The 27,531-nt window shown below is 38.2% G+C and overlaps 1 protein-coding gene across 1 annotated transcript in view; it reads left to right on the plus strand.

Annotated features, from left to right (window-relative positions):
* The window catches only part of LOC139730217 (SAM and SH3 domain-containing protein 1-like), a 184,050-nt gene that overhangs the window by 115,444 nt on the left and 41,075 nt on the right, over positions 1 to 27,531 (plus strand). Inside the window, exons 6-8 of the mRNA XM_071641114.1 lie at positions 8,195 to 8,344; positions 18,471 to 18,574; positions 24,135 to 24,224. Coding sequence (XP_071497215.1) covers positions 8,195 to 8,344; positions 18,471 to 18,574; positions 24,135 to 24,224 — 344 coding nt within the window. The remainder of the gene's footprint in view (positions 1 to 8,194; positions 8,345 to 18,470; positions 18,575 to 24,134; positions 24,225 to 27,531) is intronic.

Genomic DNA, 27,531 nt, shown 5'->3' on the forward strand with positions numbered 1-27,531 from the left:
ACAGAATCTCAGTGATCACTGAAGTGCTTAGAGTTGGCTGATTGTGAATTTCTCTACTATTTGATGAATATTTGTTTCCAGTTTGATGTTGTATTTTGGCAATAGTTATTGCTTATTTTAGGTTTGAAATGGAAAGAACAAGAAATTAATACCCCCCCCCCTCAAAAAAAAAATTAATGGGAGATGAAACATCAAAACAATAGGTATGATTTCCCAGAAATGAAGTAGTTTAGAGCTGATTCTGAAGTCAGCTTTAGTGATAGGGGACCATCGGTCATCATTCACAGTGAGTGATGTTAAACAGGATGGGAGGAAACCCGTGTGATGGATGCTAATGCGTTGCCTAGCAACCATCTTTGTGGTTAATTAACGGTATCACACTATGAAATCAGGATGTGCTTTAGAGGCATCAGAGGTGTCACTAGTGTGATCTTGTTCACTATGACATGTAAGGCTTTATGTATCCTCTAGTAGCCTGCTGTAAGAATGGAAACCCTGGCCGAGCCAATTCGTGTCAAAGTTTTTAATTTTACAAGGGTTTAATATCTATAAGTGGAAAAATGAGCAAAGAAAATGGGATTCCACCGGGATTCGAACCCAAGACGTCCGGGTTGCTAGCCCGGTGCTCTATCGACTGAGCTATGGAAAGCCCTAGTTCAGTGTTCATTCCAGAAACCCTTAATTCTCAATGGTCAGATATTTTTCGCGAATTTGTTGGCTGTGAATTTAACAACATGTAAAAGTATCGCCACATGCAATGGTATCTACTAGTATCTCTGTGCACTTATGATAGTCTTGGTGTCAAATCACGAAAACAGCATCTTACAAAAATGTCTGCGACCTCCTCATTTGCGAAAAGATCTGTACTCGAAAATAACAGCCTTTACAGTGACATAGGCGCAGCAGTGCAAAGACTTATCAATTTTCAAAAGTGCAAAAACCCTTTAACGTAATTCAAAGAAGAAGTTTTGAAAGGAAATATAAACATGAAAAAACTAAAACTTTTTTAATTGGTGAGTGGTTGTAAATTGTTGATGATTAAAAACTCATTCAGGTAATTGATACCTCGACCAACTGTGTTGTGATTACTGTATTCTAAAAATGGACTGTGTTGGACTTTGGTGAGTAAAAGCATGAACAGAAATAATTATGTGTGAAGGGCTCTGATATTTATCAAGCCTGCACTGTTCTCAGTTTCACTTCACACAGGACTTGGACTGTCATTACTTTGGTGATAAGACTTTGTGGATTTTTTTTGGGTGAAATTTGTTTGTTTGTTTTGTTTTCAAATGTGATATTCTCTGTGTGATTTCTTATTAGTTGTATGATTTATGCTTCAATATGTGGGTGGGTTCAAGTAGATCATGCAAAACATATGGGATTGTTCTATTGATAGGCTTATGTTATAGTGTGGTTGCACATCTAACCTGCTACCTCCACCATTACTTTACGTACAGTGAAATTAATACTTTGTCTACACACACACACACGCACACACACACACCCCCCCCCCCCACCCACACATACACACACACACACTTTCATTCACTGGCCCAGTTCCCCCTGTTAAATATCTATAATCTCTTTGATATCAAATAGCAAGGCAGAGGCGTATCAGAATGCCTCTCAAATTTCTGTGGCTCGTCAAAATTTGATATTTGATTCAATTCTAATTCCTGATGCTGAACCATATTTGTTTGCGATGAAGAAAACAGATCTTTAGCAAAATGAGTATCACCCTTTGTGATGAGACAATATTCTCGATAAAAACAAAATCAAACAAACAACATTCGAGCTATACAAGTATATGTATGTTATATGTGAGGGGTGTTTCATGCATACATTTGCTCACTCATTTATTCATTCATCTCAGTGGACACACCCTGTTCCTTAATAAGATGTCAATTTTGGTTTTACCCTCATTCTCTGATATCTGCCGATATAATTTTTTTTTTCTTAGTCAGCTCATTGTATTTTTTTTACTGAATTTAATGATTTAAACTAATATGAAAGAGTAGATTAAGTATTAACCAAATAGTAGAAGAGATTACAATGCATATGATATATTGTATTATTACATTATTATCATCATTTGATAATTGTTAATTGTTATGATGAACTTATATTTTTGTCTTGAAGAATTGAGCTGAAGTTTTGCAGATGTTATAGGATATCCCTCTTAGACGCCATGTAAATGACTTCGCTCGAAATGGCAATTATAATGGAGTGTAGGAATAATGCCTTAATTTCATTTAGCAACAGGTCAAGAGCATTAACAAGGAATTTCCAATATTATAGGAAGATGACCAAGTCATTATTGTGGAAATATTGTGGTGACTTTAAACATTAAGTACAAATAGGTCAGTCATTATTTTCTTTTCTTCAAATTGAATGTATTGTCATCGGCTGCTAAGTTTCTGATGTGCTGGAAAGTGAATTGATAATCAGTGTTGTGTACACTCCTTCTTACAATAGCCGAAATGCATAAGTGGCCATTTGTTACTACACTTCTCACAGTCTCTCACGAGTAATGTGGGGATAAGTCACATGATCAGATCATTGATTAACCGTCTGAGCAATTACGCGCATTTCCTTTCTCTGCGAGGAGGCATGTGATGAAAAGATTGGGATCCATAGCACCGACAACCCCCACGCCTGTTTGCGTGGTGCTCAACTGCCAAGATTAAGTCTACAAGTGTCCTTTTATTTCACAGTTCTTCTGGCAAAGAGTTGGCTAATATTGATGCATCAGAGTTTATTCATTTTTTTTTTTTGTTCTTTAAACCAGTGAGCTACTTGTGTGTCAGCTTCATCAAATGAAACTGTGTTTAAAGGACAAGTTCACCTTCATAGACATGTGGGTTGAGTGAATGCAGCAATATTAGTAGAACACATCAGTGAGAGTTTGAGGAAAATCGGACAATTCGTTCAAAAGTTACGAATTTTTAAAGTTTCTGCTCAGTCACGGCTGGATGAGAAGACTACTATAGCTTGTGATATCGCATGTGTACAACGATATAAAGAAAGTTTAAAGAAAATTTAACATATTTTCAATTTTCTCGCATAACAAATGGTCACTCCAATTCTATCTTTTAGAAGGCAGAGGGAATAATATTACCCTTAGCATATGTCAGTAACAAGTTGAAGAAATGTGCACTTTATTCAAAAAGTGAAGTTTTATGAAATTCTCTTTTTATTTTCTTTATATCGTTGTATGCATCTGACATCATACACTGTAGTAGTCTTCTCATCCAGCAGTGATTTAAAAATTCATAACTTCTGAACAGATTGTCAGATTTCCCCCATACTTTCACTATGTGTTCTACTAATATTGCTGCATTCACTCAACCCACATGTCTGTGAAAGTGAACTTGTCCTTTAAATGCTGTCTTTTCTGACACTGAATGGTAGGGGCCGACACAGTAAAAGACTTCAGTCTGTGCTGTGCATTCTGAGCATTCATATTGCAGTCTAGTATATGCATACAGTTCATGTATGAACATTTTCACATGTAACCATAGGAATGTAGAAAATTAAAAAGTTAATAGCTGTATATCTTTTTATCTCAATTTATATCTGCTTTGAATACAAGCTATATTTTAACCCGTTGAGGACGAGTCCCGAGTATACTCGGGCAAGCGTCTATGGGAAATGCGTGTTGTAGCAAAATCAAACCGTCCTCAATGGGTTAAACAATGAAACAAACACATCAAAGAAATTGCACAGATTACATTCGTCTCGAGAAACAAGACGATTACATACAATGTACATAACTGTATGATGGCAGACTAAAGATACATGTAGCCTCTGAAATGTTCTTTGCCATGTTTTGTTTACATTGTAGACCAAGCTATTGGCACTGGGGCGTGCTGACTTTAAGTTATTCTAACTCTGTGAATTTTAAACTTTGCAGAATGCTCAACTTACATCCTAAATGGAAAATAGTGTCTATATACCAAAAAAGGTCAAGTAGTAGCTTATCTTTTGATATTGATAGAAATCTGGCAAAGTAAATACATACACTCAGCTTAAGTATGGATTGTATGGTCTTTTAATAAAGACAAGGTTGTACACTTGTAGAAGGAAGGCTATGCTAATTATAACAACTCTTGCTTCTAAAGATTCTGATGACCATACCACCACTAAATTAGGGGTTTCCCCTTGAGAGTGACCTCACCTCCCACCCCACCCCTCTGCCCCCTGTTACCATACAACTGTACATTTGGACGATTTTATGGCACTGACATTTGCTTCAATTTTGCGTTGTGCTGAGAAAAACAAGCACAAAATATGGAATGAGAGTATTGTTGAGAAATTTCATAATATGTGCAGAATTTTGTGCCAAGCTATAATTTTATAAAACTGGCACAAAAATAAGAACATGCAAGTGTTGTTAAGATATAGGCCTTTTGATATACACATTGTACATAGACACAGACTTTCTCCTTCTGCAAACTTTACAAGCAAGTGGACATTAAAGGGACTGTACAGTAGTGGTTGAGGTTGGGATTCATGTTTTGAACATTTCTAAGTGAGATAATGAGAAACCTCTTATGAAATATGAAAGAGCATGTAATTTTGAGAAGTACATGTATTCAATGTTTATTTGATGAAAATTGGTTTTCAAATGGCTGAGATATCCAAAAAAATGCTAATAATAAAAGGCGACATGCCACAACTTTAAAGATATCTTTGTTTCACCTTGTTTTTTGATATCTCAGCCATTTCAAAACTGATTTTCATTGAATAAACTTTTGATACCCCTTAGAACTGCATGCTCTTGAACATCTCATAGAGTTGTTTTTGAATATTTCGCAAAACGTTAAAAGCTAAATTTTCACCTCGACCAGAACTGTACACACCCTCTAATCAAATTGGTCCTGCACACACACACAACCACCCTCCACAAAAGCAAAACATTGTTGGCACAAACATTGCACTATTATCACAGTAGTGAATATTTTACTCCATTTGGAGACTGGATAATACTCTTACTACTACCAGATCTATTACTACTACTACTACTACTACTACTACTACTACTACTACTACTACTACTACTACTACTACTTCTACTACTACTATTACTACTTGTACTACTACTACTACTACTACTACTACTACTACTACTTCTTCTTCTACTACTACCACTGACTATACTACTACTTCTTCTTCTACTACTACCACTTTTACTATACTACTACTACTGCTGCTGCTATTACTGCTACTCTAACTACTATGACTTCTACCACTAGTACTGACGTTATATACTACTACATTGCTATTACTTTTACCATTTGTTATGATAACAATTAAGTTTTTATCAAACCATCAGCAGACAACAATTACTTTCACGTAGCTTAGTTATGACTTCATATTTGATCCCATGAGTAAGAGACCTAAATCTGTCGATTGACAGGTAGTCTTATAGACCACATTGTTTCCACAACCCACACCCATGGTATTTGAGGGTTCCATTCATAAAGTTCAGCAGTATGATTCATGTTATTTTGCATTATCTCTGTCAAAGAGGAAGGGGAAAAAAAGTTGTTGTGGATGAGGAATGAACTGGATGTGGTCAGTGGTGATAGTTATATCTAGTGAAGCATTTCCTGGTGACATTGACACAGGGGTCACTCTTGACCCAACTTTGTTAATCAGTAACTGAGAGGTTGACATTGAGGTTCAGGTCTCTTACTGATCTTTGGTATGCACCCACAAAGGCCAGGGATGCCATTTTTTTTTTTTTTTGGTCCAGGCAAGACAGCCTGAATTCATGTACTTTATTGGCACTATTAAAAGTGACTGCATGTTAAGTTTGTGTGTGTAAAGTATTAAAAAGTTAACTTGAAGCTGATAATTTCCCTCCTTTGATAACGCTCAAACTTTTTTCCCCATGCAAAACATGTGTTCTGCAATGACATCATGAGTTTGTTTACTATGTATTGCTCCAGATTGTACACTTCTAGGTTGGCAATTACATTAGTAAACAAAACATGGTTACAATCACTGATGTCAACTACATAGAGATTAGTAAACAAAACGTGGTGACAATCACTGATCTCGACTATAGAGATTAGTGGTTACAATCCATGCATGTGATCGGTGCATGGCATGTCAATCATTCTCTCACTACAGTGTTGTATGTGTACATGTGTGTTGAGTATATCAAAGGAATGTTACTGTGGTAGCATTTTGTTAGAAGGGTTGTCAGGGTAAGCCAGTAACGTAGCAGCCTAACGTAGCTTACTAGGGTAGAAATTGGCAAAAGTTACCATGACAACCGTCCAAGCAACATTTTTTTGGAGACCGTTTTAACCCGTGTAGGATGAGTCCCGAGTATACTCGGGCAGGTGTCTATGGGAAATGCGTGTTGTAGCAAAATCAGTCCGTCCTCAACAGGTTAACAGGCAGGGTAAAAAAAGATTGCCGGCACATTAAGATAAAGAGACTCATTGAAGTGAAACAAAAACAAACACAAAAAGAACAAAAAACAAACAAACAAACACTGAACCTCAGATGAACTGCAGTTGTAAGGGTGATGCTCACGATTCTAAGAAATAATGGACTTTTGGTTTTGTTGTGCTGTACTCCTTTATTTCATGACTGTGTAATGTAAGTGATTTATGGAGCTCAAGAGTATATCGTGTATCACAATGGAGTCTTGTGATATGAAACTTCAACATGGTTTTTGCTTGATTTATTGCATACTGTTACCTCTCCCTGTAAAGACAGAGGCCCTAAATAGAGACAGACAAGTGCAAGCACCTCATGCTATTCAAAGTGTTCTCTCGAAAACAAAACTATTTTCGGTAGCCACTCATCTTATTATACGTGACTGTTAGCAAACAAATGAAGCTTAGAAATTAAGCCATTGCATCCTACACAAAGGAATCTTAGAAATTAAGCCATTGCATCCTACACAAATGAATCTTAGAAATCAAGCCATTGCATCCTGCACAAATGATAAGCCATTGCATCCTACACAAATGAATCTTAGAAATTAAACCATTTCATCCTACACAAATGAATCTTAGAAATTTAAGCCATTGCATCCTACACAAGTGAATCGTAGAAATTAAGCCATTGCATCCTGGAGCAAGATTTGCCACATGTTGCATATGCAGGAACTTATCAAACATAAGAGGCAGTAGGTCACTGTAAAGCAAGACATTTTTGCAAATTGAATCGCGGCATGACATTTTCATGAAGTATCACTCTCATTCAATGTATTGTCGAGAACTGTGGCGTGCATTTTATTATCGCAAATCATGGCTCTTGTGAAATACGTGAAATTAAAATGCATGCAAAAATTATTGGTTTTATAGTAGCATAGATACGTACAAAAATAGTTGGAATAAGAATACTCTCCAGTCATACAATGACATCAGATGCCACGTGATGTTTAAAATGTACATGCTTTTAATGAATTGTGTGCTGTGCGAGCTATTACTCTTGTAGACAAGGTTTTGTGAAAGAATGTCAGAATGGAAGATATTCAGTAATTTTTGCTGTTAAAATGCATTGAAATGTTCTCTGTTTAACTCCTTATGTGCCATGGTGTAAACCCCCTGTGTGCCACATTTTTCTGAGACAGCAATACATGTATATCTAGTCATGCTTTGGGAAAACATTCTGTTTTTCAAATCTATGTAACTTTCATAGATTTTTGTTACTATGGACATGTAATGAGCGAAGTCGTAGTGAAACTGCCAAGCTCTGCTTAATAAATGTAATTTGCGTGACAAATCTATGATTGTTGTTCCTTCAAATGACCATTAATTACATTATTGTAGAGACATGACTTTTGTACACCTAACAGTGAAAGAAACTTAGACTTTACTAGCAAATCCACTAGGGAATACTGCTTGACAGTCAATCACCACATAAGATGCAAGCTACATGTGACAGGATTGGAATCGAGAGAAACACTTTCAATGTACTGTGCTATTTGGCAATTTATCGATCCATTTGGGCGGGTTTTGTGCGTTTGAGCAGAATATGCGAACTTGGCACGCTGTTGACCGAATCGGACATGCGAACGTGGCACATAAAAAATCAGTGCACTTCAAACTTTCTTTTTTTTTCTGTATGTTTCAAAATCTTTTTAAAGATTTGTTTCTGAAAGTACTCTCACACCCCTGTTATCTTTTCATTTCTGTTCTATTTTTGTGTTCTTTTTTTTTCATTGAAGCTTCGGGAGGAGCTGGAAGAGGAGATACGGCCAAGAAGAAGAGGAGCCTGAGCCTTAAAGGGATCCTCCGGGGGATTGGAGACCACTTTAGGGGTCAGAACAGCGCCTCCAACTCTTCCCCAAGGGCAGAGGCCACGGGAGAACATTCAGGTCAGTCAGTGACGTCACTGTGGTTTGCCTTTAAATTGTTGCACTCTATGATATCGATGAGAATGATAATCTTAATAGGAACAGTAATGATACTCATCATTGATGAATCATTATTGCCATGTTTAGTTATTATCCTTACTCTTATCATTATCACTGTCATTAGTAGAAGTAGTAGTAGTAGTAATAGTAGTAATGATAATAGTAGTTTGTAGAAGTAGTTACTGTAGTAATAGCAGTAGTAGAGGTAGTAGAAGTAGCGGCAGTAGTAGTTGTAGTAGTAGTAGTTGTGGTAGTAGTAGTAGTAGTAATAGTAGTACTAGTAGTAGTAGTTGTGGTAGTAGTAGTAGTAGTAGTAGCAGTTGTAGTTGCAGTCATAGTCGTCATCATTATTAACATCATTATCGTTATCCCAGGAATTATGTCAGGAACCCAGATGTATACATGTGTCAAGCAGGCAGGCAAGTTTGATAGAAGCCTCTTGTCCAAGCATGTATGCACCACAGGGTATTTGAACAGTGAACCCTCCGTCAACCCTCGTATTACCACCACACTAAAATACCATTGACACAGTACATAGACAAGTTGGTGTGGTAGTCAGAGGGTTGCTGAGTTCAGAGTCTTCCCACCTGTGCCTCAGTGTTGGCTTAGCTTGTGTGTTTTCTTCTTCCGCAGTACTTTCTCTACCTGTTTGGAACTTGGGCAAGCAATGTGTCCATTGGTGCATTTATCAACTCAATTCTGGCACAGAATTAACATTTCTAAACTTTCAGGGAGTTTTGGCTGGTTAGGGGCTAGACATGCATTTCTAAAATGGCAAGAAAAAGTGTGATTGCATGTGCATTTGAGCTAGAAACACGTGTCTGTAGAGTCGATAAACGCAAAGTAATTTTGAAATGATTCAATATTAAGTGGATATCTAAGAGAGTTATAAGAAGGCAGAATTGCATTTCACTGTTTCATGAAATTTTCTTTATTGGAGAAGCATGTCATTTGATGCCTACACGTTGTAACGTAAACTGTGCATTTGATGTGCAGTACAAACGTGTATGTTTATCTTTACTTGTTTGAAATTAGTATACACTTGGATGACTTATGCAGCACAGTGAAGATGGTTTGAACTTCGATTCTGTGATGTAATTAACACTTGAAGAAAAAAAAAGTGGAAAGTTTCTTCAAATCCTAGATTTTGAGATGCCATTGCAATGGCACCTGCGATAATGCTAACCAAACTTTGCCCCTGATGTCTGAAGAACCTGCATCAAAGGGCTACTGCCCTTAAAGGGACAAGTCTGAAAGAAAGTAGAGGATCTGTGGGCTTTATCCTGCCTTCTCTTTTTGCACATCTTGCAGTCTGTTTTTTATTCTCGAAACCACGTTTCCCATCTCCGGATGCCAAATATTATCGACCTCAGACATGGGACCTCCGGGGACACAGGTGTTGGATAGTCAGGCTCCCCTCCTCCTCCTCCTCCCCTTCCCCCTCTTCCCCCTCCTTCCCTTCACCCCTCCCCCCCCCCCCCCTTGTATCCTCCACTTGTAATGTGGTATCTCCGTGCTTTTACAGACTGTGTGATCATATTGTGCAAGTCAGCTTCAACACATCATGTCTCCAGTTGCAACAACAACAACAACAGCAACAACAACAACAACAACAACATCATCATCATCATCAACAACAACAGCAACAACAACAGAAAACTGTCCTCAATGCAGTTGTTCCAATTGCAGTTTTATAACTTGATCAAGTTAATTTCTAAAAGTAAAGTAAAATGAGATGAACAAATGGTAAGAGTCACATCAAAGTCAGAGTTTGAATAAGTTTCAGTTGATTTCAAGAAATAGTGATGTTGCTTTACGACTGCCAAACCAATTTGGCAAAAGCTACTAAAAGCTCATGTCGCGCAAACTTGAGTATCAAGTGTTTTATGCTGAATGTCAGTCATATATATCTTTCCACTCATTGTACTGTCACAGGAATAATAAACAAGAATTGAAAAATGTAACCATCCTTCTTTCAAAGACAAGCAGGAAAGTATCAAGGAAGTATGTATTTGGAATCGGTCTGGGGGACAGGCAGCGGAGCATGATTGGACTTTTCTTTTCATTCTTCAAGTAGTCGTTTTGAAGTTAGGATTATATCCTGAGACAGGAAGTGCTCTTGAATTGAAGCGAAACCTAGTTTGGACGATCACCCAGACTTTGACGCAATGGACCGATCTTGAGAGATGATAGCAAGAATTGCCGTTGGTCATATTGGCCAAAGTCTCGCAGCTCTTTGCAGCAACCGGAGTTTCGCTTCTGTCTTCAGGAATCAGTTGATTCAGCAGTCAGTTTTTGTCACTCTTCATTTAAACTTTGTCCAGGCATAGATTTCACAAATAGCTAGCTTTTCCTTTTTAATGTATTCAACATTAAAGGGTGCCTATTGATAGATGTTATGTTTCAAGTTTGGACATACGTTGTATATCCATCCATTTGTCCCATTGTTTGTCCAGCCAGCTGTCCAGCCAGCTTAATTTCTGTTTGTTAGTCGGTCAGTCCACCAGACTGTCTGCCCAAAATTTGATTCGTATGATTTTTAGGGGGAAAAAAAATCTGTATGTGGATTTTGCTAGTAGGCCTGGGTATATGGCATGGTCTGTAGATGTCGAGCAATACCTATCACAGTCAAAACTCACTAAACAATACTTTTGAGAAGTAATTTTCCTGCTCTGCAAACGTCTGCTAGGAATATGTATTCTCTGATTTTAATCATGTTACATTGTTTTCATTGCACTTTGCATTGTCAAAAAAAAAACCCACTAAAAATGATATGATTGGATGGATTTGGAACCTCCTAAATGAAGCCTTTAAAACTGTCTCATGAAAAACCAACATCATTTCCAAATTAGTGCTAGAAGGACTTATTTTGCATTTTCCGTGAAAATTTGATTCTTTTATCTGTATCATTTGTATCAAGAGTGAGAACCTCGATGCAAAGCAGAAAACTGTAGCTGTCAAGAAGGCTGGTCAGGAAATGCAATGTGAAATGAATGACAGCCGACAGGAAATGATTTTCATTGTGTGCTGTCAAAGTGCCCAATGTGGCTTTATTTTTGTTCATTGTTGTCTTGAAGGTGTAGCAACCTCTTTTTTTTTTTTTTTTTTGGGGGGGGGAGGGGCATATGGACAACAGACTTGACCAATCAGACGGGCTGACTTGTTATACATCTAAACACCTGTCTTCCAAGCAGTCCAACTGGAACATTTGACTTACATTTCATACCACAGAAGTGGTAGATCCAGACTTTATGTCTATGGCAAGAAACTGTGTGATATTGTTTATATATATATATATATATATATATATATATATAGCAATAATGAAGTCACAACAGAGGAATGCAGGGAATGCATTAATAGCCAATCTTGATTTTAATGAATAATCCGAATTTTCGAGGATCCTTCTTCTTCATCAGGGATGACAGTGCGAATTTTCACAATGATTATTATATACACCTGTATATATATATATATATATATTGTAGTCCCAGAACCATCCTTGAATGGAATGTGGATAATGCAATGTTTGGCAGCATTGACAATTTTGAATAGAAATGAGAGATTTCCACATCTGACAGTCTGTGCAATTACTGTAAAGAATGAAAACATTTTGGAGATGATTGTATGTATTTGCAGAGAGAAATCTCCCTCCTTTTTTTTTCTTTTTTGCTTTAAGATCTGTGTTATTTTCTTTAGTAAAAGTGATGCATATTGCAATGATTTAGTCTACCAGACCATGCTGACCAAAATACAGTAAATATCAAATTAAAATCGACCACTGACTAGTCAACCAAACTGAGAAACAGATAGCAAAACCAATATAAGCCAGAGTATGGAAGATGTGTATTTCAAAAAACACTTTTAAGTGAAAGCATTTCAAATCAAACAAGACAAATTATAAAAAGCAACAGTTTTCTTTTAAAGAATATCTGCCATGTGTTGTTGTGTGATATCATTTTCCACATGATTACTTTTCCTTTTTTTTTCCATCCGTATCATTGGTTTGTTTAGAATGTTTGTCAACATGTTAAGCATAGTATTGGCTGCACCATTACGCCGGTCCTGTTCCTCTTCCTCCATCGAGATCTTTGCTCGCTGTTGTTAGTTATACATTGCTCATCATGAGAAATTGGAAGCACAATATCATATCCTGTCACTGTCGGGGACCTCAAATTCAACTTCCCAGGTCGCAGTGAGAAAGTATACGGAAAGTGTGGGTGCGTTTGAGTGCTCTCCCAAAGACCAACTGTTCTGTACCATACCTGCGCCAGAGGAGCGCTCGAACGCCCCTAAACCATACCGTACCAGAGGCGGATCCAGGAATTCTGTAAAGGGGAGGCGCCTTTGCAAAATTGAAGGGGGGGGGGGCGCACGCACCCCCATTTTTCTTTTTATTTCTTCTGTTTTAATTAAAAAAAAAAAGGGGGCGCACACCCGGTGCACCCTCATCTGGATCCGCCACTGTGTACCGTACTGAACCGAACTAATAGTGGACTGATGTGCTCCAAATGAGTACCAAAAGCATACCAAAAGTTCGCATGTGAAGATTGCGCGTAACATGCACATACATTATTATGCACAGAGTTTATTCTCTTTGTTCGGGACAGCTGTAGGTAGTTTAAGCGTGCCAGGTGACTGGCCCTCTTGCTACAAAATGTGTGACCCCCTTTTAAAAATAACTCATGGAGTACGCTTTCTCAACAGAGTGCTTGAACGCTCCAGATCTGGCACAGTTCAGTACAGTACACTTTAGTTCAATTCGCTTTGGTTTGCTTTAGAGCGCTTTGGTTTGCTTTAGAGCGCTGGATGCACAATCTGACTGAAGTTCCCCATTCCACCCTCTACCCTTCATTGCACTATATATTCCTTAGCTGCCTCTGTTCATCCATGTTTGCCTGGCTTCCTGGCTCCATGGCATCCCTATTGTCCCAGCCCATGATGTCGTCCGGGAGATGAGATCCCAATTACGTGAGGGCGGAAGTGTTTCTCCCACAGCCCTGGCACTCTGCTCTCCATCTGTTGGATTGATGACAAGGACTAATCCTTACCCTTGTGTAACTGTTGCTTTCACCTCATTATCTCTCTCTCACTTTTCCTCTATCAATCTATCTGTCTCTCTATCTATCTATCTATCCCATATATATGTATATGTATATATAATATATGAGTTTTATGGATGTGACTGTGTTCATTTCTCTCTCTTCCCTTTTCTTCTCTTACCTCCATTCATATTCTTCGTCTTTGGAAATTTTTGCAGTGTTGCATTTTTTGCATATATTTCTCGTGCCGAAAAACTAGTGCAAAAAATGAAAGCACGCAATGTTCAACATGTTCAAAACTTTGGCACTACTAAATCCTAGGATAATTTACGTGAATTCTTCATGACCTATGCACAACCTAAGAACAAACTAGCGGGGCAGTGCAAGCATGTGAACCAGTTGGAATACATCTTGTGACTAAAAAAAAGATAATTCAAGTGACTACTGCATGAATGTTTTGGCAATGAATACCAATGCATGATCAATGTGTAAGGGCATACATGTATATGGCGTATAACATGACCTGTCAATGCGTGTCTTGAAGATTACGCATTTGATGCAATATTCTGTACCCTAGGGTATCAATGAAAATTCGCCCTTTTGTTGAATTTTTTTTTTTTTTTTGAGAGCTGCACTCTGGGTCACCAAAAAATGTGTAAAAATAATTATTTTTTTTTTTTTAAATTTATGCTAGCGCTGATGATGGGAAAATAGTCGCCATGACAATATTGCACAACTGTGTGATAATGGACACGAGATGGCGCTACACAACGCTGTACACTGGGTTACAATGATACCCCCGGTCTACTGCTTGCCGAATCATTTCATGAACTATTCGTAAATTCAACATGACCAAACAAACATTTTGTGCCTCTAAATAGCATGCACTTGCACACCATCATGCCGGGCATTGCTGAAGCCAAATAGGCTAAGTGCAAGTGTCTATATCAAGATGGCTTTTGTTGTAAAGGCATGTATAAACCTTGAACATGGTAATAAACTTGTCTATTGATTGTTAATCTGTCTAATCTGGTATGATTGAGTGGCAATAAAAGTATAGTCACCGGCCGAGGTTCATAATTCATGTGGCAGTATGAGGTCTCTTACATTGTGTGCATTTTGATGGTCAGTGATCTCAAAGTCCTACTCATTAATACAAAGTGATGGGTAGAGAATAGATGTCCACTCTTCTGTGAGATATTTATATCTCAGGGGGTTATAAAACAAATATTGTCCACTTTATCATTTGAGGACAAAAGGGAGGCTAAGAACCAGGGCGATCTGGACAAGTGTGCCATATTGACCATCAACATAACTAAAAACTCAGGTACGTTTTTGGAAACAAGGAAAACCCCAAATAGTGCTTAGGTCAATGACTTGCACTCTGACCCATCTTGCAGGCTATATTTGTACACAGCCAGTGGGATATAATCTCATTAGGATATCAGTTTCTCTTTGAGGATACCATAGACGAGGAAGCTCACAAAGCCTGCCTTAAAAGTAATGGACACAGGTGTGAATCTCAAATGTGATGACAACCTCTCTTCACACCCTTTGGATTGATGTGACAGACGTGAGGAAATGTTGGCACACTCCATGTAGCTGTTCTTGTGCTTACGGGAGTGCTGCTGTGGCAGTATTGTAGGGTGAAGAATAAGGGATGGAACACTCTTTATAAGCCTATTACTTATGTCAGCCATAGCATGAGGGCTTCCAAAATAAGAAGAAACAGTGATTGAATGGGTTATGAAATGAGTCTGGTGCATTGCTACACTTTGTACATGTACATGTAGGTCAGGGCATAAATCAACTATTAGATCTTGGAAGAGGTTCATCTGATTGGTACACTGATCTCTAATAAAAGCAAATTTCATAATTATGAATTAACTGTTGTTAAGCAATTTTCTTTTCCCGACAAAAGGAACTTTGCCACAAACTTGCCTGAGACTTGCCCTACATACAGTAGCAACAGCTAGTGCATACAAAGTGTAATTAACATATTAAAATGCACTGGATATATACAAATGAATGGAATAATTTTTTAGTGTCGTCCAGAGAAGAAAAGTATCCATAAATTTGAGTATGCTAGTAAACTGGCATAGTAAACAGTGTGCCAGTAAACTCGCTTGTTTTTTTTTTTATTATTATTTTGTTAGTATAAAGGTGTGCATGAAATTTGAATGTGTTAGTATTACAAGCCAGGCCATGATAATGAAAAATTTGGAAAGGAGAGAGGAAAGAGAGAGACGGAGAGAAAACAAGGTATGTTAAAAGGATGGTATAGTTTTGGTTGTGATGAGGCTTGAAATTTTTTTTTGTAATAAGATAATAAGAGACTACATCTGGAATAGGAAAGAGCATGCAATTCTAAAAGGAATTCGAAATCTATTTGATTAAAATTGGTTTTGAAAAGGCTCAGACGGCAGGGATAACCAACACAAAGTGGTCTGAATAAAAGGTGGGACCCACCTGTTAACCCTTTGAGGACAGGCTAATATGATATTGCTACAACACACATTTCGAATAGACACCTGTCCAAGTAATCTTGGGACTCGTCTTCAACAGGTTAATAGGATCACAACCAAAACTATGCTATCCCTTTAATGTCTGACTCTGAGTCTAGTATCAATATACTTATGGAAGTGTGTGAAGAAGAGGATAGAGGAAAAGAGATAGAGCTCTCCTCTTTTTCTTGGGGGGGGGGGGGGAAGGAGACACAAAAATTGGTAAGGAGATGGAATGACGTATGTCAGTGAGAAAAGATTTGCTCTTAATTTCCCCCATCAGGAAATTTGTCGATTATCCTGTTTGAGAATTTAGACCAGAGGGTGCTACTGTTCCAGATGCATTGCCCAGCATAATTGGGAACTTCAGGAGTCATCAACATTCATCCAAGGACCTGTCATTTTGTTTTCAATTTGAAAGGCTTGTTATTTCTCTCCTTTTTTTTTGTACGACATTTCTTTCCCTCTGAACAAAAAAAAAACAAAAAAACTTGTCCCCTATCATTTTGCTCTATGTTTTGCAAGGTTTAAGAAGAAGGGGATTTATTTGGAGGTATCAAGGATTTTGTAAATCATTTGCAACAATGTGCAAGATAGATGCATCATTTTTTTTTAAATGAATTTGTAATGTTATTATGGGGGGGGGGGGGGTCAGCTTTGTCCTATTTACCACCCCCCTTTCAACTTAGAAACGCATCACTTATTAACGTGTTGAAGACTAGTCCCAAGTATACTCGGGCAGGTGTCTATGGGAAATATGTGATAAAACAAAATCAGCTCATCCTTAACGATTTGGCCTTTTTAGCTCTAAAGGCTCAGGTGAGCTATTGCGATTGCCCTTCGTCCGGCGTCCATTGTGCGTCGTGCATAAACTTTTTACATTTTCATCTTCTTTTTGAAAACCCCAAGACCGATTTTCGTCAAACTTGTTGCAGTGTTAATGTGTATCACTTACATAATCATAAAGTCTGTTTGCATCACTATATTCCCTGTCATATGTCTATCAGTCATCACTGAGGTGCTCAACCTGTGATTATGTAATAGGGGTGTGCACCCTTCTGTCCTTCCTCACCCCTTTTCTTTCAAACTGGGTTGTCATGACAACCTGCCACAAGACTAGCAAGATTTTATGTTGCATGAAACTTGATCCTAGGAGAGGTTGTGTGAGGACTAAGAAAAGTCAGCCATGATCATATCAGAGGAAATAATGCATGAGGTCTAGGGGCTCTATGCTATATGAGTAACCTCTCCATCACTCAAGTCCATTTGCCCTAAGTGGAATTCAGGTGGAGATGATGTGACAATTGCTAAATTATGACATGCTCTTGTTCTGTCATTTGCCTGTGTACAGGTAGTCATTGTCTTCTGCCCCTGACTCAGATGAACTGTCCGAGTCCTTTTGCTGACGTGGTGTGAAAAGTGGGGGGGGGGGGGGGGGGGAGGGGGAAGAGGAGAGAGGGTGGAAGGGGATTTGACCATTCTGAAAATTGACAACCAGCTGCCCTGTAGCATTGAGTCATCCTTTGTGGTAAAGATACATTGGAAAAGTACAACTCTGAGAAATATTAAAATGATTCATAAATGTAAGTACATTCTTCTTCTCCTTTTTTGGAATAGGAGAGGAAAAGTGCTTGGTATTAAGAAGAAATGTTGTATGTCACAAGAATGACAACAGGAGATTAACCTGTTGAGGGCAGGCTGATTTGCTATAACATGCATTTCCCATAGACACCTGCGTGAGTATACTCCGGGCTCGTCCTCAACAAGTTAAAGGCGTTACGAGAGAGAAGAGACCAAAGCTTGATAAAGCCAATGAAATAACTTTTAGAAAGTTCCAGGTTACATGAATTGCAAGGAAAATTGACCAAGTTTATATCTCAGACACAACTGGGTTGAAAGGTGGCACGTAAAACAAAAACAAAACATTACAAATCGGCTATGAGTCGGCAAACTTGAACTTTGGTTGGTAACATTAGCATTTACAATTGAGAACTCAACTAGAGGCAATCTCAATAGATACTGCATTAATTTGTCCGTTTTGTTTCGTAAAACATTGCCTGTAACTGTACTTTTTGCTGATTGGCATGGATATCTGAACACAACATTTTCAGACATCTGTTGTGATTCCTGACAGATGATAATCATATCCATGAATAGTGATTGAATTTCACAAAGTACCTCATCCTGTTAGCAAGGGTCTCTACCAGCTTGAAATGAGTGAATGGAGAGTTGGAAAGTGCCAGCAAAGAAAGACTATCCTTATGAACAGACCTTCCCAAAGATTGGAGTTTTCTTGTTTGTAGTACCCCTTGGCAGACGATGCATTTTTTTTTTACTTCAAATGTTATACAAATAAATGAAGACTGGAGAATCCACAAGTTTTGGAGTGGGTTTTTAGAAGAAAAGAAAATATGTGAGTGTGTTCCTGCATGGATTTTCCATCAGCGCAAATTGTGCTAGAGTGCTTGACTTAAATGTCTTTTTTTTTCAGTGTTTGTTTCTATATTTGATTTGGTTTGCTACTTTCTTTCCTACATCCAGATGAATGGCTAGCTGTGAACTGCAACCTGACGTGTGAGGAGCTGGCCACTATCATGACGGAGTTCAAGTCCGGATCCATCGGGCAGGATGAACTATGGAACAGGGTGAGATATTCGATTCTCCAACGATAGCTCCCTCTCTTAGAGCTTCTCAGACTCCTTGAATATTCATAATCCTTTTAAATGCACAAGGATGTTAAAAATGTAGAATGATAACATTGCATGAAGAAGACATCGAGAAAAGCAGAACATGAAGGAGAGCCCTCTATGTCAGAAGACGGACAGTGCTGACTTGTCTGAGATCCCAGCACACTACTAGCAAGCAGAGTCGATGGTGACACAACATTTGCTCCTGCGACAATTGCTCCGGTCTTATTTTCTCCAAGGACTTAGGGTTAGGGTTGTGATAGGGTTTAAGGTTTAGTTTGATGTGAGGATTAGGATTAGGGTTAGGGTTATGTTTGTAGGTAGAAATCATGTTTGGTTTTGATAGCGTGCAGATATTTCCTGGGAGCATTTGTTACAGGAGCAAATGTCAGGGAACCAGAGTCGACACTTGACTGTATATTAAAGTAGACAGAAAACAAAAGACAAAGAACAAAAACCAACACACAGCATATTTTTTGATCATCCATACACATTTTGGTCACTAATTGGACAGATTTCTCGTAAACCCATTTTCTAAATCATCAAAAAATTCCCCACGGATTTGGTGCACAGCACATTAGGTTCTCGTAAGCAACGGATTAAGAACTTGTACGAAGATCTTTACCACAAAGAACCCACTGTACTCTTGCTTTGTGAGTAAACTTATCTGCCTTGTTGCTGTCATATCTATTCATAGTGGCAGTAATAATGGGGGGGGGGGGGGCTAAGGCAGGATGGGGCTTGGGTAGGGTAGGGGTAGGAGGGGTGGGATAAATTAAAGGAGGTTTGAGGCAGCAGGCAAGAAAGAAAGAGGGGGCTTCCTGCCCTGTGAAATGTTACCCTCCCTGTTACCTCGGAACTAATGAAAGATACATCCAGGAATTTGGCTTAGATGAGTAAGATTTAAAGGATGGTGTACAGCATTTCACTTTAAAGTAGTGTCACCAAGCAATTCAAAGAGAATATGAGATAACTATGATAAACTTAATGGGACTGTACAAGATCAGAATTTAGACCTTCTGACAAGCCCTTTTCTTTAAAAATGAAATAAAGAAAAGGGAGATTAATTGTTGCTGAAATCACACATGAAAACCTTCCGCAAAAGTTTCCCCCTCAAGAAAAATTTGCTGTGATAATTTAGAAACAGTTTATCTACAGTTAGTACAAAAACATACATGTATACAATAGAAAATGAATCTATGAGTTTCATGGGTATACTTTTCCCAGGACTACCATAATTCGTCGCTAATAAATTGAACAGGCCAAGACCTCCATAGACTGCACAGAAGTTATTTCTGACAAAAACGCATCCAAAGTTTCACGTTACATGCAATTAACCGTCAATTGTAAACCGGCAAAGCCACTTCTTTTCTAAAGTTATATCAGATTTTGTCTGAAATTTTGTCAGAAGATAGACCACACCTTCTACCACTAGAAATATCACACCAAAACTTCAAATTTGAGTATCCAGTTTGATTTATCGCCGATGAATAATTAATAATCAGGCAGATCAGCTCGATTGAACTCTATAAATTAAGAAGATAATGTTTCCTACCATATCCAACTGTTTGGGGATAAACTAGAATCCCCTCCCCCCCCCCCCCACGAAAGGAGTTAAAAATGTGCCCCTCTGCCCACATAGAGGCACAACATACACCTGTCATACAATGTCATGTTAGACTCTACTAATAGCACATGTCTTATCAGGGTGGCGGAGTGTTTTAAAATTGGGTGCCCGCAAATGGGCGGATTAATTCGCTTCCAAGGTGAAGGCGAAATCAAATGGCACAAGTCAAACTCTCGTTTCCGCGAAGGGTAAATGTGGTCGGCCTACTTAGCGTGCTTTAAAAATGTGGAACATTCGTCACGTGCATTTCCTTGGCGAATTTCGTGCTCGTCTGAACCAACATGAAAAATAACAACACGCAAATATGTATTTTTAATTTCAGAATATAGGCAAAGAAAATGGGATTCCTTGCCGTCATTATTCAAATTCGAGACCTCCGAGTTGCTAGACTGGTGCTCTTACTGACTGAGCTATGGAAAGCTTTAGGTGCTCATCCCTGAAACCCCTGAATTTGTCGTCGTTCATGTGATCAGAGGGATAAATTTGACAAAGATCCAAATTGTCCTTCTGTCATATAATTATACCATTCTCATTCAAAATAGAAGCTGTTTCATCAAGCCTAACATCCCACCACAAAAAAATCACATAAAGTTGACAAACATTGATCATCGTCTCATTGTGGTGCTAATATCCAAAACTTAAAAAAAAAAAGAAAAACAATTGTGCAAGCCTGTAGTTCTACTGAATGCATACGGTTTTGAGAAAAATGAACTTTGATGTTTAGGTGCAGTCAATTACAGATGGGATATGAGACCACCAGGCTCATGTCCATTCAAATTGCCCAATCAATATTGAATAATGGATTTCAAAAACAAAATCTATAATGTGACATTTGGAGCATTTGTGGACATTATGGAAAGGCTGTAGTAGAGATAGTAAATTTTCAATTTTTAAAGAAATGACTGAGTTTATTTTTTTTTTTGACGAATCATTCAACATTGCAATTTTCTTCCTTGTAATGATTGTAACCTACTGGGTAATAATCAGTAAAGAATGATGACAGTTCACTTAATTTGAGTGCATTAGAAATTTCAAGTCGCATTGATGTTCAATCAGTGCTCCAATGACACTTCAGAATGTATACATTGATGAGTTGCTGCTGTTTTTTTTTTCTTCTTTAAAACTCTACAAGTATAGCATTCTCTATGACTCTCGTCCATTGTGAAATCATTCAACAGTCTCCCGATACCACTCATCTCAGGTGAACAACCTTTTGTAACACTCATCAAGCTTACATTAAAAGACCCCCCCCCCCAAAAAAAAAAAAGGAAAAGAAATAAAACGAAAGGATGACTCTTCTCCTGAAGCTCATTGGTGACTAAGTCAAAAACATCCCAGCTGACTTCCCTATTTCTTCTGCACCTGTACCCAAATCCAATGCTTGCACACAATGTACTCTCAAAGGGGAGTGGGGGGGGGGGGGTATTAGCAGATGAATATCACTCTAAAAGGTGCTGGCTTCTAGCAATGTGCTGTCACCATGGCAACCGCATGTCATCATGCCGTTTGGCTCAGTTGTAACATCCTTTCCAGACAATGGTTTCTTCGATGGCTGGCGGCCACATAATGCTCCCAAAGTTAATGCAACCTGTTTTCCTTTTCGTTTTCTTCGTTAATGTCAGAAACTCACAGGATGCATTATCTATTGTCATTAATGTTCTAGATACATACACCCACATACAGAAAGAAACAAATGGTATTCATGGGCAAATTCAGCAAAGTTCATGATTGTCATGCATGAAGATGAACTTGAAAGGCACAGAAACATTGAACATTAAGGAGACAATGAACCTTTCATTTGTAAATGCTAGGGCATGCTGTAAGAAAAAAAAGACAAAAGAAGAGACTTCAGCTCTTTCACTGAACAAGAAAGAATATTTGCTTCAGTGGATTGATGATGTTGCATTGAGGTGGGTTTTTTTTTCCTGTTCTAGAAATACATGGTTCCATTTTTGTGATGTACTTTGTGCTTTTTGTGAAATATCTCGGACCACCAAGGAATTGATACTTTATGAATCAAAACACAGAATTAATACACACAAGGCTTCCAATTGCAAGCAAAGTTCATTTTCAATGGTTCTGTCCACATTTTCTGTTCACTAATCCTGGTTTGTGTAGTTTAATCCATTAAAGATGACTCGCGAGAATACTTGGGCAGGTGTCTGTGGGAAATGCGCGTTATAGCAAAATCAGTTCATTCTCCATGGATTAAAATCTTGCCAACTAGATGTGGCCATGCATCACAAAACCAACGTAAAGTTACATGCACTGATTTTGTGTGAGGACTCAAAATAAGTAAAAGGGGTCAACCTAGTCAATCTTAACTTCTTCTTTTTTATTCTGAAAGAGCAATAACTCTTCTACATTATTGTAAATTTCAGGATCGTAAAACAAACTAAAAATTGTGATTTAGCAGTTGTTGTAGAATTTTTTTAAAGAATAGTGTGATTAGGTCCCCTTTTCTTATCTTAGAAACCCTCAACATACTCTTCACTTTCAACTCTGTCTCAATCTTACAACTGTTGGATTTCATTGGAATGGAATCTTTTCCAGTGCAGGCTGTAGCTCTGTTTAGAGAGAATTTTGCATTGTAGCATGTTGTTACATACTCAAGCCTGCAACCAGTGTAAAGTATGATTGCTCAGATGAAAACAAACTACAGGACTGAAAATCAGCAAGCATGACACCCTTAGGGACTTGCCGTGATCCTGTGTACATATCAAAAATTTAGCTATTACAAACTTTTTTTGGGGGGGGGGGGGGTGAGCTGGATAAAGTGTCATTTTACATCTCAGATTCATGCTTCAGATGAGTTCTAATTATAGGCCTGTCAAATTTGGCTATCAGAGAGCCACAGAAAGCGGTGGGCAGCCCAGCGATTGCTGCCCACGTCAGGCTTAATAGAAATTGCAGCTCGCGGAATATAGGACATAGGAGAAAGTTGGCTATTGGTTGAAAAACTGAAGAGTGATTGGTCCCCATTGATGATTGACCAGTCAAATATTGAGCACAGGGGAATTAGGCCTAATTGCTTCTATTAGCAGTAGACTTTGTCAAGTTTCATGTCACTGCACACAACATCTTTATGTCGTACCGGCTTCTTTGATATACTGTAAAACGAGGAATATTAACGTGCATTTTGATTTCGTGAATTTTGCGAGAACCAAGATTCGCAAAATTAAAATGGACGCGAAAGTTCTTGTCATCACTCTATGCATTAAATGTCAGAGACAACTTGCAAAAATTTCATGTCACGAAAAAGGCTGTCAGCTTCAATTTGCGAAAATTTCATGCTGCAAAAATATAGTGTTTTTACAGTAGGACAGGCACAGGTAGATCATGCAATAATATTGTGCAATAGTATGCACATTGTGCATCATAACTTGAAGAGAAATAAGAAATAAACTGTAATCCAGGTAAGTGTCTACAGAGCCTCATGACTTGATAACATGTAAAATGTGCTACTGTAAATCAAGTCTGTTGTTACTATCTGCAATTCTTCCTGGAAAAATGCTAACAGTGTCTTGAAAGCTGTGGTGTTGAGTGGGTTAATGAAATCACACTGAAATGCTGTCATGGCAGTGATGGCTTCAAGCTTTGCTACTTCAAAGAATTATTTTGGGAAAGTAAAAGTATCAATTTTATTCGAAAACATTCTTCTCTTCATTCTTTGTAAGGAAAAATTAGAATGCAAAAGTAAATTGTAACAATGATTACGGTTCCACCTTCAGTAATTGTAAAAAGAGCAATTGCTAGTATCACCTTTCTGTATATAAACCTGTGTAGAACAATGAAAATTATCTATTGAGTCGTCAGTTTCACTTTTTATTCATCTTTTGCATCTACTCCCAATCCATTTTTGTTTTTCAACCCTACTTCTGTTCTCAATAGGTACACGAACAGGAGAGAGAGAAGAGAAGGAAACAGGGCAGCATGACGCTTGGGCCGCTCGTCACCAATGGGGGCGCTTCAAGGGATCAGGTGAGCAGGGGAAGTACTTTATAATAGCAGGTTACAGTTTCATACACACGGCATATCGTCGCTTGGAAACTTCACGCAGTGTGCACAATCCTATTTCATCGCTATAGGTATAGTTTGTCTGCAAAGGCATTTTGTTTGGCAACACAAGCAAAAAAAAAAAATAGCAACAGTCAAACAGCAAATACATTGATGATGAAAAATGTGAATTCCAATGCTATCAACATTTTAAATACTTGGCTGTTCATTTCAGTAGAAAAAAAAAGAAAATGTAGATAATATACTTTCTCTACTGAGTAAATTTTTTCCTCTTGTACATTCTTATTGGTACACTTTTTTATTGGGCCAGTTTGAAAATAAGTTCAAGGTAATTGTTCTTGGAAATTGCTGCCTATTTCTGATCCAGCTTCAAGTTGTGTCTGTGCAGTGCAAGGTGGTTTTCTATGATCTGGCAAAAATCCACAAAATCTTCTTTTTTTTTTCATTTTAAAGGAAGCGTTTTAATTGTATGGGCTCATTCCTAAGTGCAGGTGAAAGGACTGTAAACTAGACAATGGTTTTGCTTAAAAACTGTACCAAGCCACGTGATTGTCCGTAATCCTCCCACTCATATAATTTTACCCCGCTCACATTTCTTTTAACCCATTGAGGACAGACAGATTTTGCTACAACACACATTTCCCATAGACACAAATGTGACCCTGCATCACAAAACCAACAAAAAGTCACCAGACATGGATTTTCTAGTTAAGAACAGATTCTGATAGAACAAACTTTCAGCTTTAAAATGATGTATAACTCAATTCAAATGGACTCTCCTAACCTACATGTATTTCAGTATTGGAAAGAAAGCACACATTCTGGAAAAGTTTGTACTGAGAAAAGAGGCTCTTAAGTATGGAGTATATTCAAGCACTTTATCTTACCGAGCTGTGTTTTGCACAATGAATGGGACATAAGACGGGATGTGAAACTTCATAGCAACAACAACGAAGGGATTATCAGATTAAACTGAATTGGTCATGCTCTATTAACATATTCTATCAATGATTAATGCAAACTTTCAAAGAAGTAGCATCATCTTTTCAAAAGTTAGTAGAATTGAATAGAATATAATAGAATTATAATAGAATTATTATTGAATAGAATATAGTTGATAGAATTTCCCATTTGTTTTAAGATCTAAAACTTTAGAATAATGTGGAAGAATTGCTCCTTCAGAAAATATGAAAAACTGAAAATTTACTACAGTAGGTTGACCTGTTTCACTTATTAAAGTTCCCACACAAAATCAGTGCATGCAACTTTTTGTTGGTTTATGATGCATGGTCACAGATAGTGATAATGGGCCAGCCTCGTTTTATGTCATCTTGTTTGTGTAAGCTGCCCCTCACATCCCTCAAATATATGATTCAAGTTCAGCAGTTCACCATCGAGTATCCCAAACTGACGCACGCACTCCCAAACATATGCGCACAAAAAAAGGGAAAGACAAACATAGCAGCGGTAAAGATCGTCTACTTTGATCTCCCGCATTCTCCCGCAGTCATATAGATTGAGGATATTGATGTGTCATCACCATTTTTTTCCAACCCCAAGGTCATTCAGTATGAATACTATGCATTTGTTTTCACTATTAACGTGTTCTCAATACTTTTGTTTTCATCTGATGAAGGGTGTATGTGCTACCACTAGCAATTTTGTGGCATTTAACTACTAGTAACGATTAAAGCAGACCCAGTAGTATTATAGCCTCAAATCACATGATACTTTATTGTCGTGCATCCCCGCTTTCATAACATAATTAAGTCGATCACGTGTAACAGCCAATGACTTCCGCCCAATTCACACCCACTCCAGAGTTTTCCAGACTGAGAACTGTGACAAGGTTCAGACTATTATCCTTCTTTTGAGAGTAGGAAAGAATACAAAGGAACCCCCCCCCCCTCCTGTCAATGTGGTTGTTGTCATGTGACACATAGATTTGTGTAGGTTTCGCATCCTTTCAATCAGGGCTGTCGGTTGATGGCACCTCGACAGCTTGGGATTAACCACTTCCCTCCCAGATTCGGGAACCTCCATCATTTTGACAGAAGCAAAGAGTCACAGTTGGCAAAGGGTTAAAGCAATATCTCTTCATGCATACTCTTTTACATCTGTCTGCATCCCCTGCCTTCAGCTCTGCACGCAAAGATGCAATATCCAGTGACATTTTATTGGAGAGAATTAAAGATTCACACATCAACAGCTAAAGACTGGAACTCCCAATCATCTCTTTTGCGTCCATGAGATGTTTCTCATTGGTAAAGAATTACATGTAGATATTTAAACTGATGAGGTCGTCATAAACAGAATGCATCAAGAGACACCTTTAAGTCATGTGACTTGTTGTAATGATATGCATTGCCTTCTCTTCGCTGTTGCCATGATCTCATCCACCTTCTCTCAGCATGATCCACATAGCTGGAGGGGAAGTGTGCTTCTTTGTTTTAATAACAAAGTGAATATTTGATATAAATGCAAAATGTGCAAAGAAAATGGGATTCCATTGGGATTTGAACCCAAGACCTCCAGATTACCAGACCAGTGCTCATAACCACTGAGATATGGTGCTCTTACCCCATTGAGCTGTAATATTTCATTTTCATTTTCTCTGTATTGTTCTACACTTTTGAATCACAACCTGTTGCAGAGTTTTTGCTGAAAGAGGGCAGCACATGGAAACGATCATAACTCTAGAAATTCATAACTTTGGAAGGACTTTATATTATTTTCGTCAGACTTCCACTGAATGTTTCACAATTAACATTACTTTTTGCATTCGCTGAATCCCTGTGGGTGTTTAGTAAAACTTCCCTTTTAAGCCACACACTGTACATTGCATGAAGGTATGATTTTCCTTGGCGTGTTACCCATGGAATGATCCGCATTTCTATGAACATTCAAATTGGAGACTTGGCTGTGAACAGTCCAGTCGATTTCTTGGTTTCTCAGCTTTTCCCACTGTGCTGTTTAATTCCTCGTTGGATGTCCAGAGCCAATTTACCTCCGGCCCGAAGGGTGTCTATATTTACCCTGGAATAATTGCTCCGATGTGACTTGCAAAAATCTCTTGCCGATTGATGCGCTGCAGCTGCAATTTCTGTGTGTAACCTGCCAGATGGGGGAAATGTAAAAACAAATAATAAGGCAAAGGAAATAGATAGCAAACATTCAACTGTTAGACTATTATACAATCACAGTTAGGTGAAAAAAGTGCTATGATTTTTGGGGAAAAGTGACATGATATCTCACTCGCCACAGGCAGTCT

Source organism: Diadema antillarum, unplaced genomic scaffold, assembly GCF_040938485.1.
Source record: "Diadema antillarum isolate AM-2024a unplaced genomic scaffold, OU_Dant_1.0 seq00000298_RagTag, whole genome shotgun sequence".
Lineage (NCBI taxonomy): Eukaryota > Metazoa > Echinodermata > Echinoidea > Diadematoida > Diadematidae > Diadema > Diadema antillarum.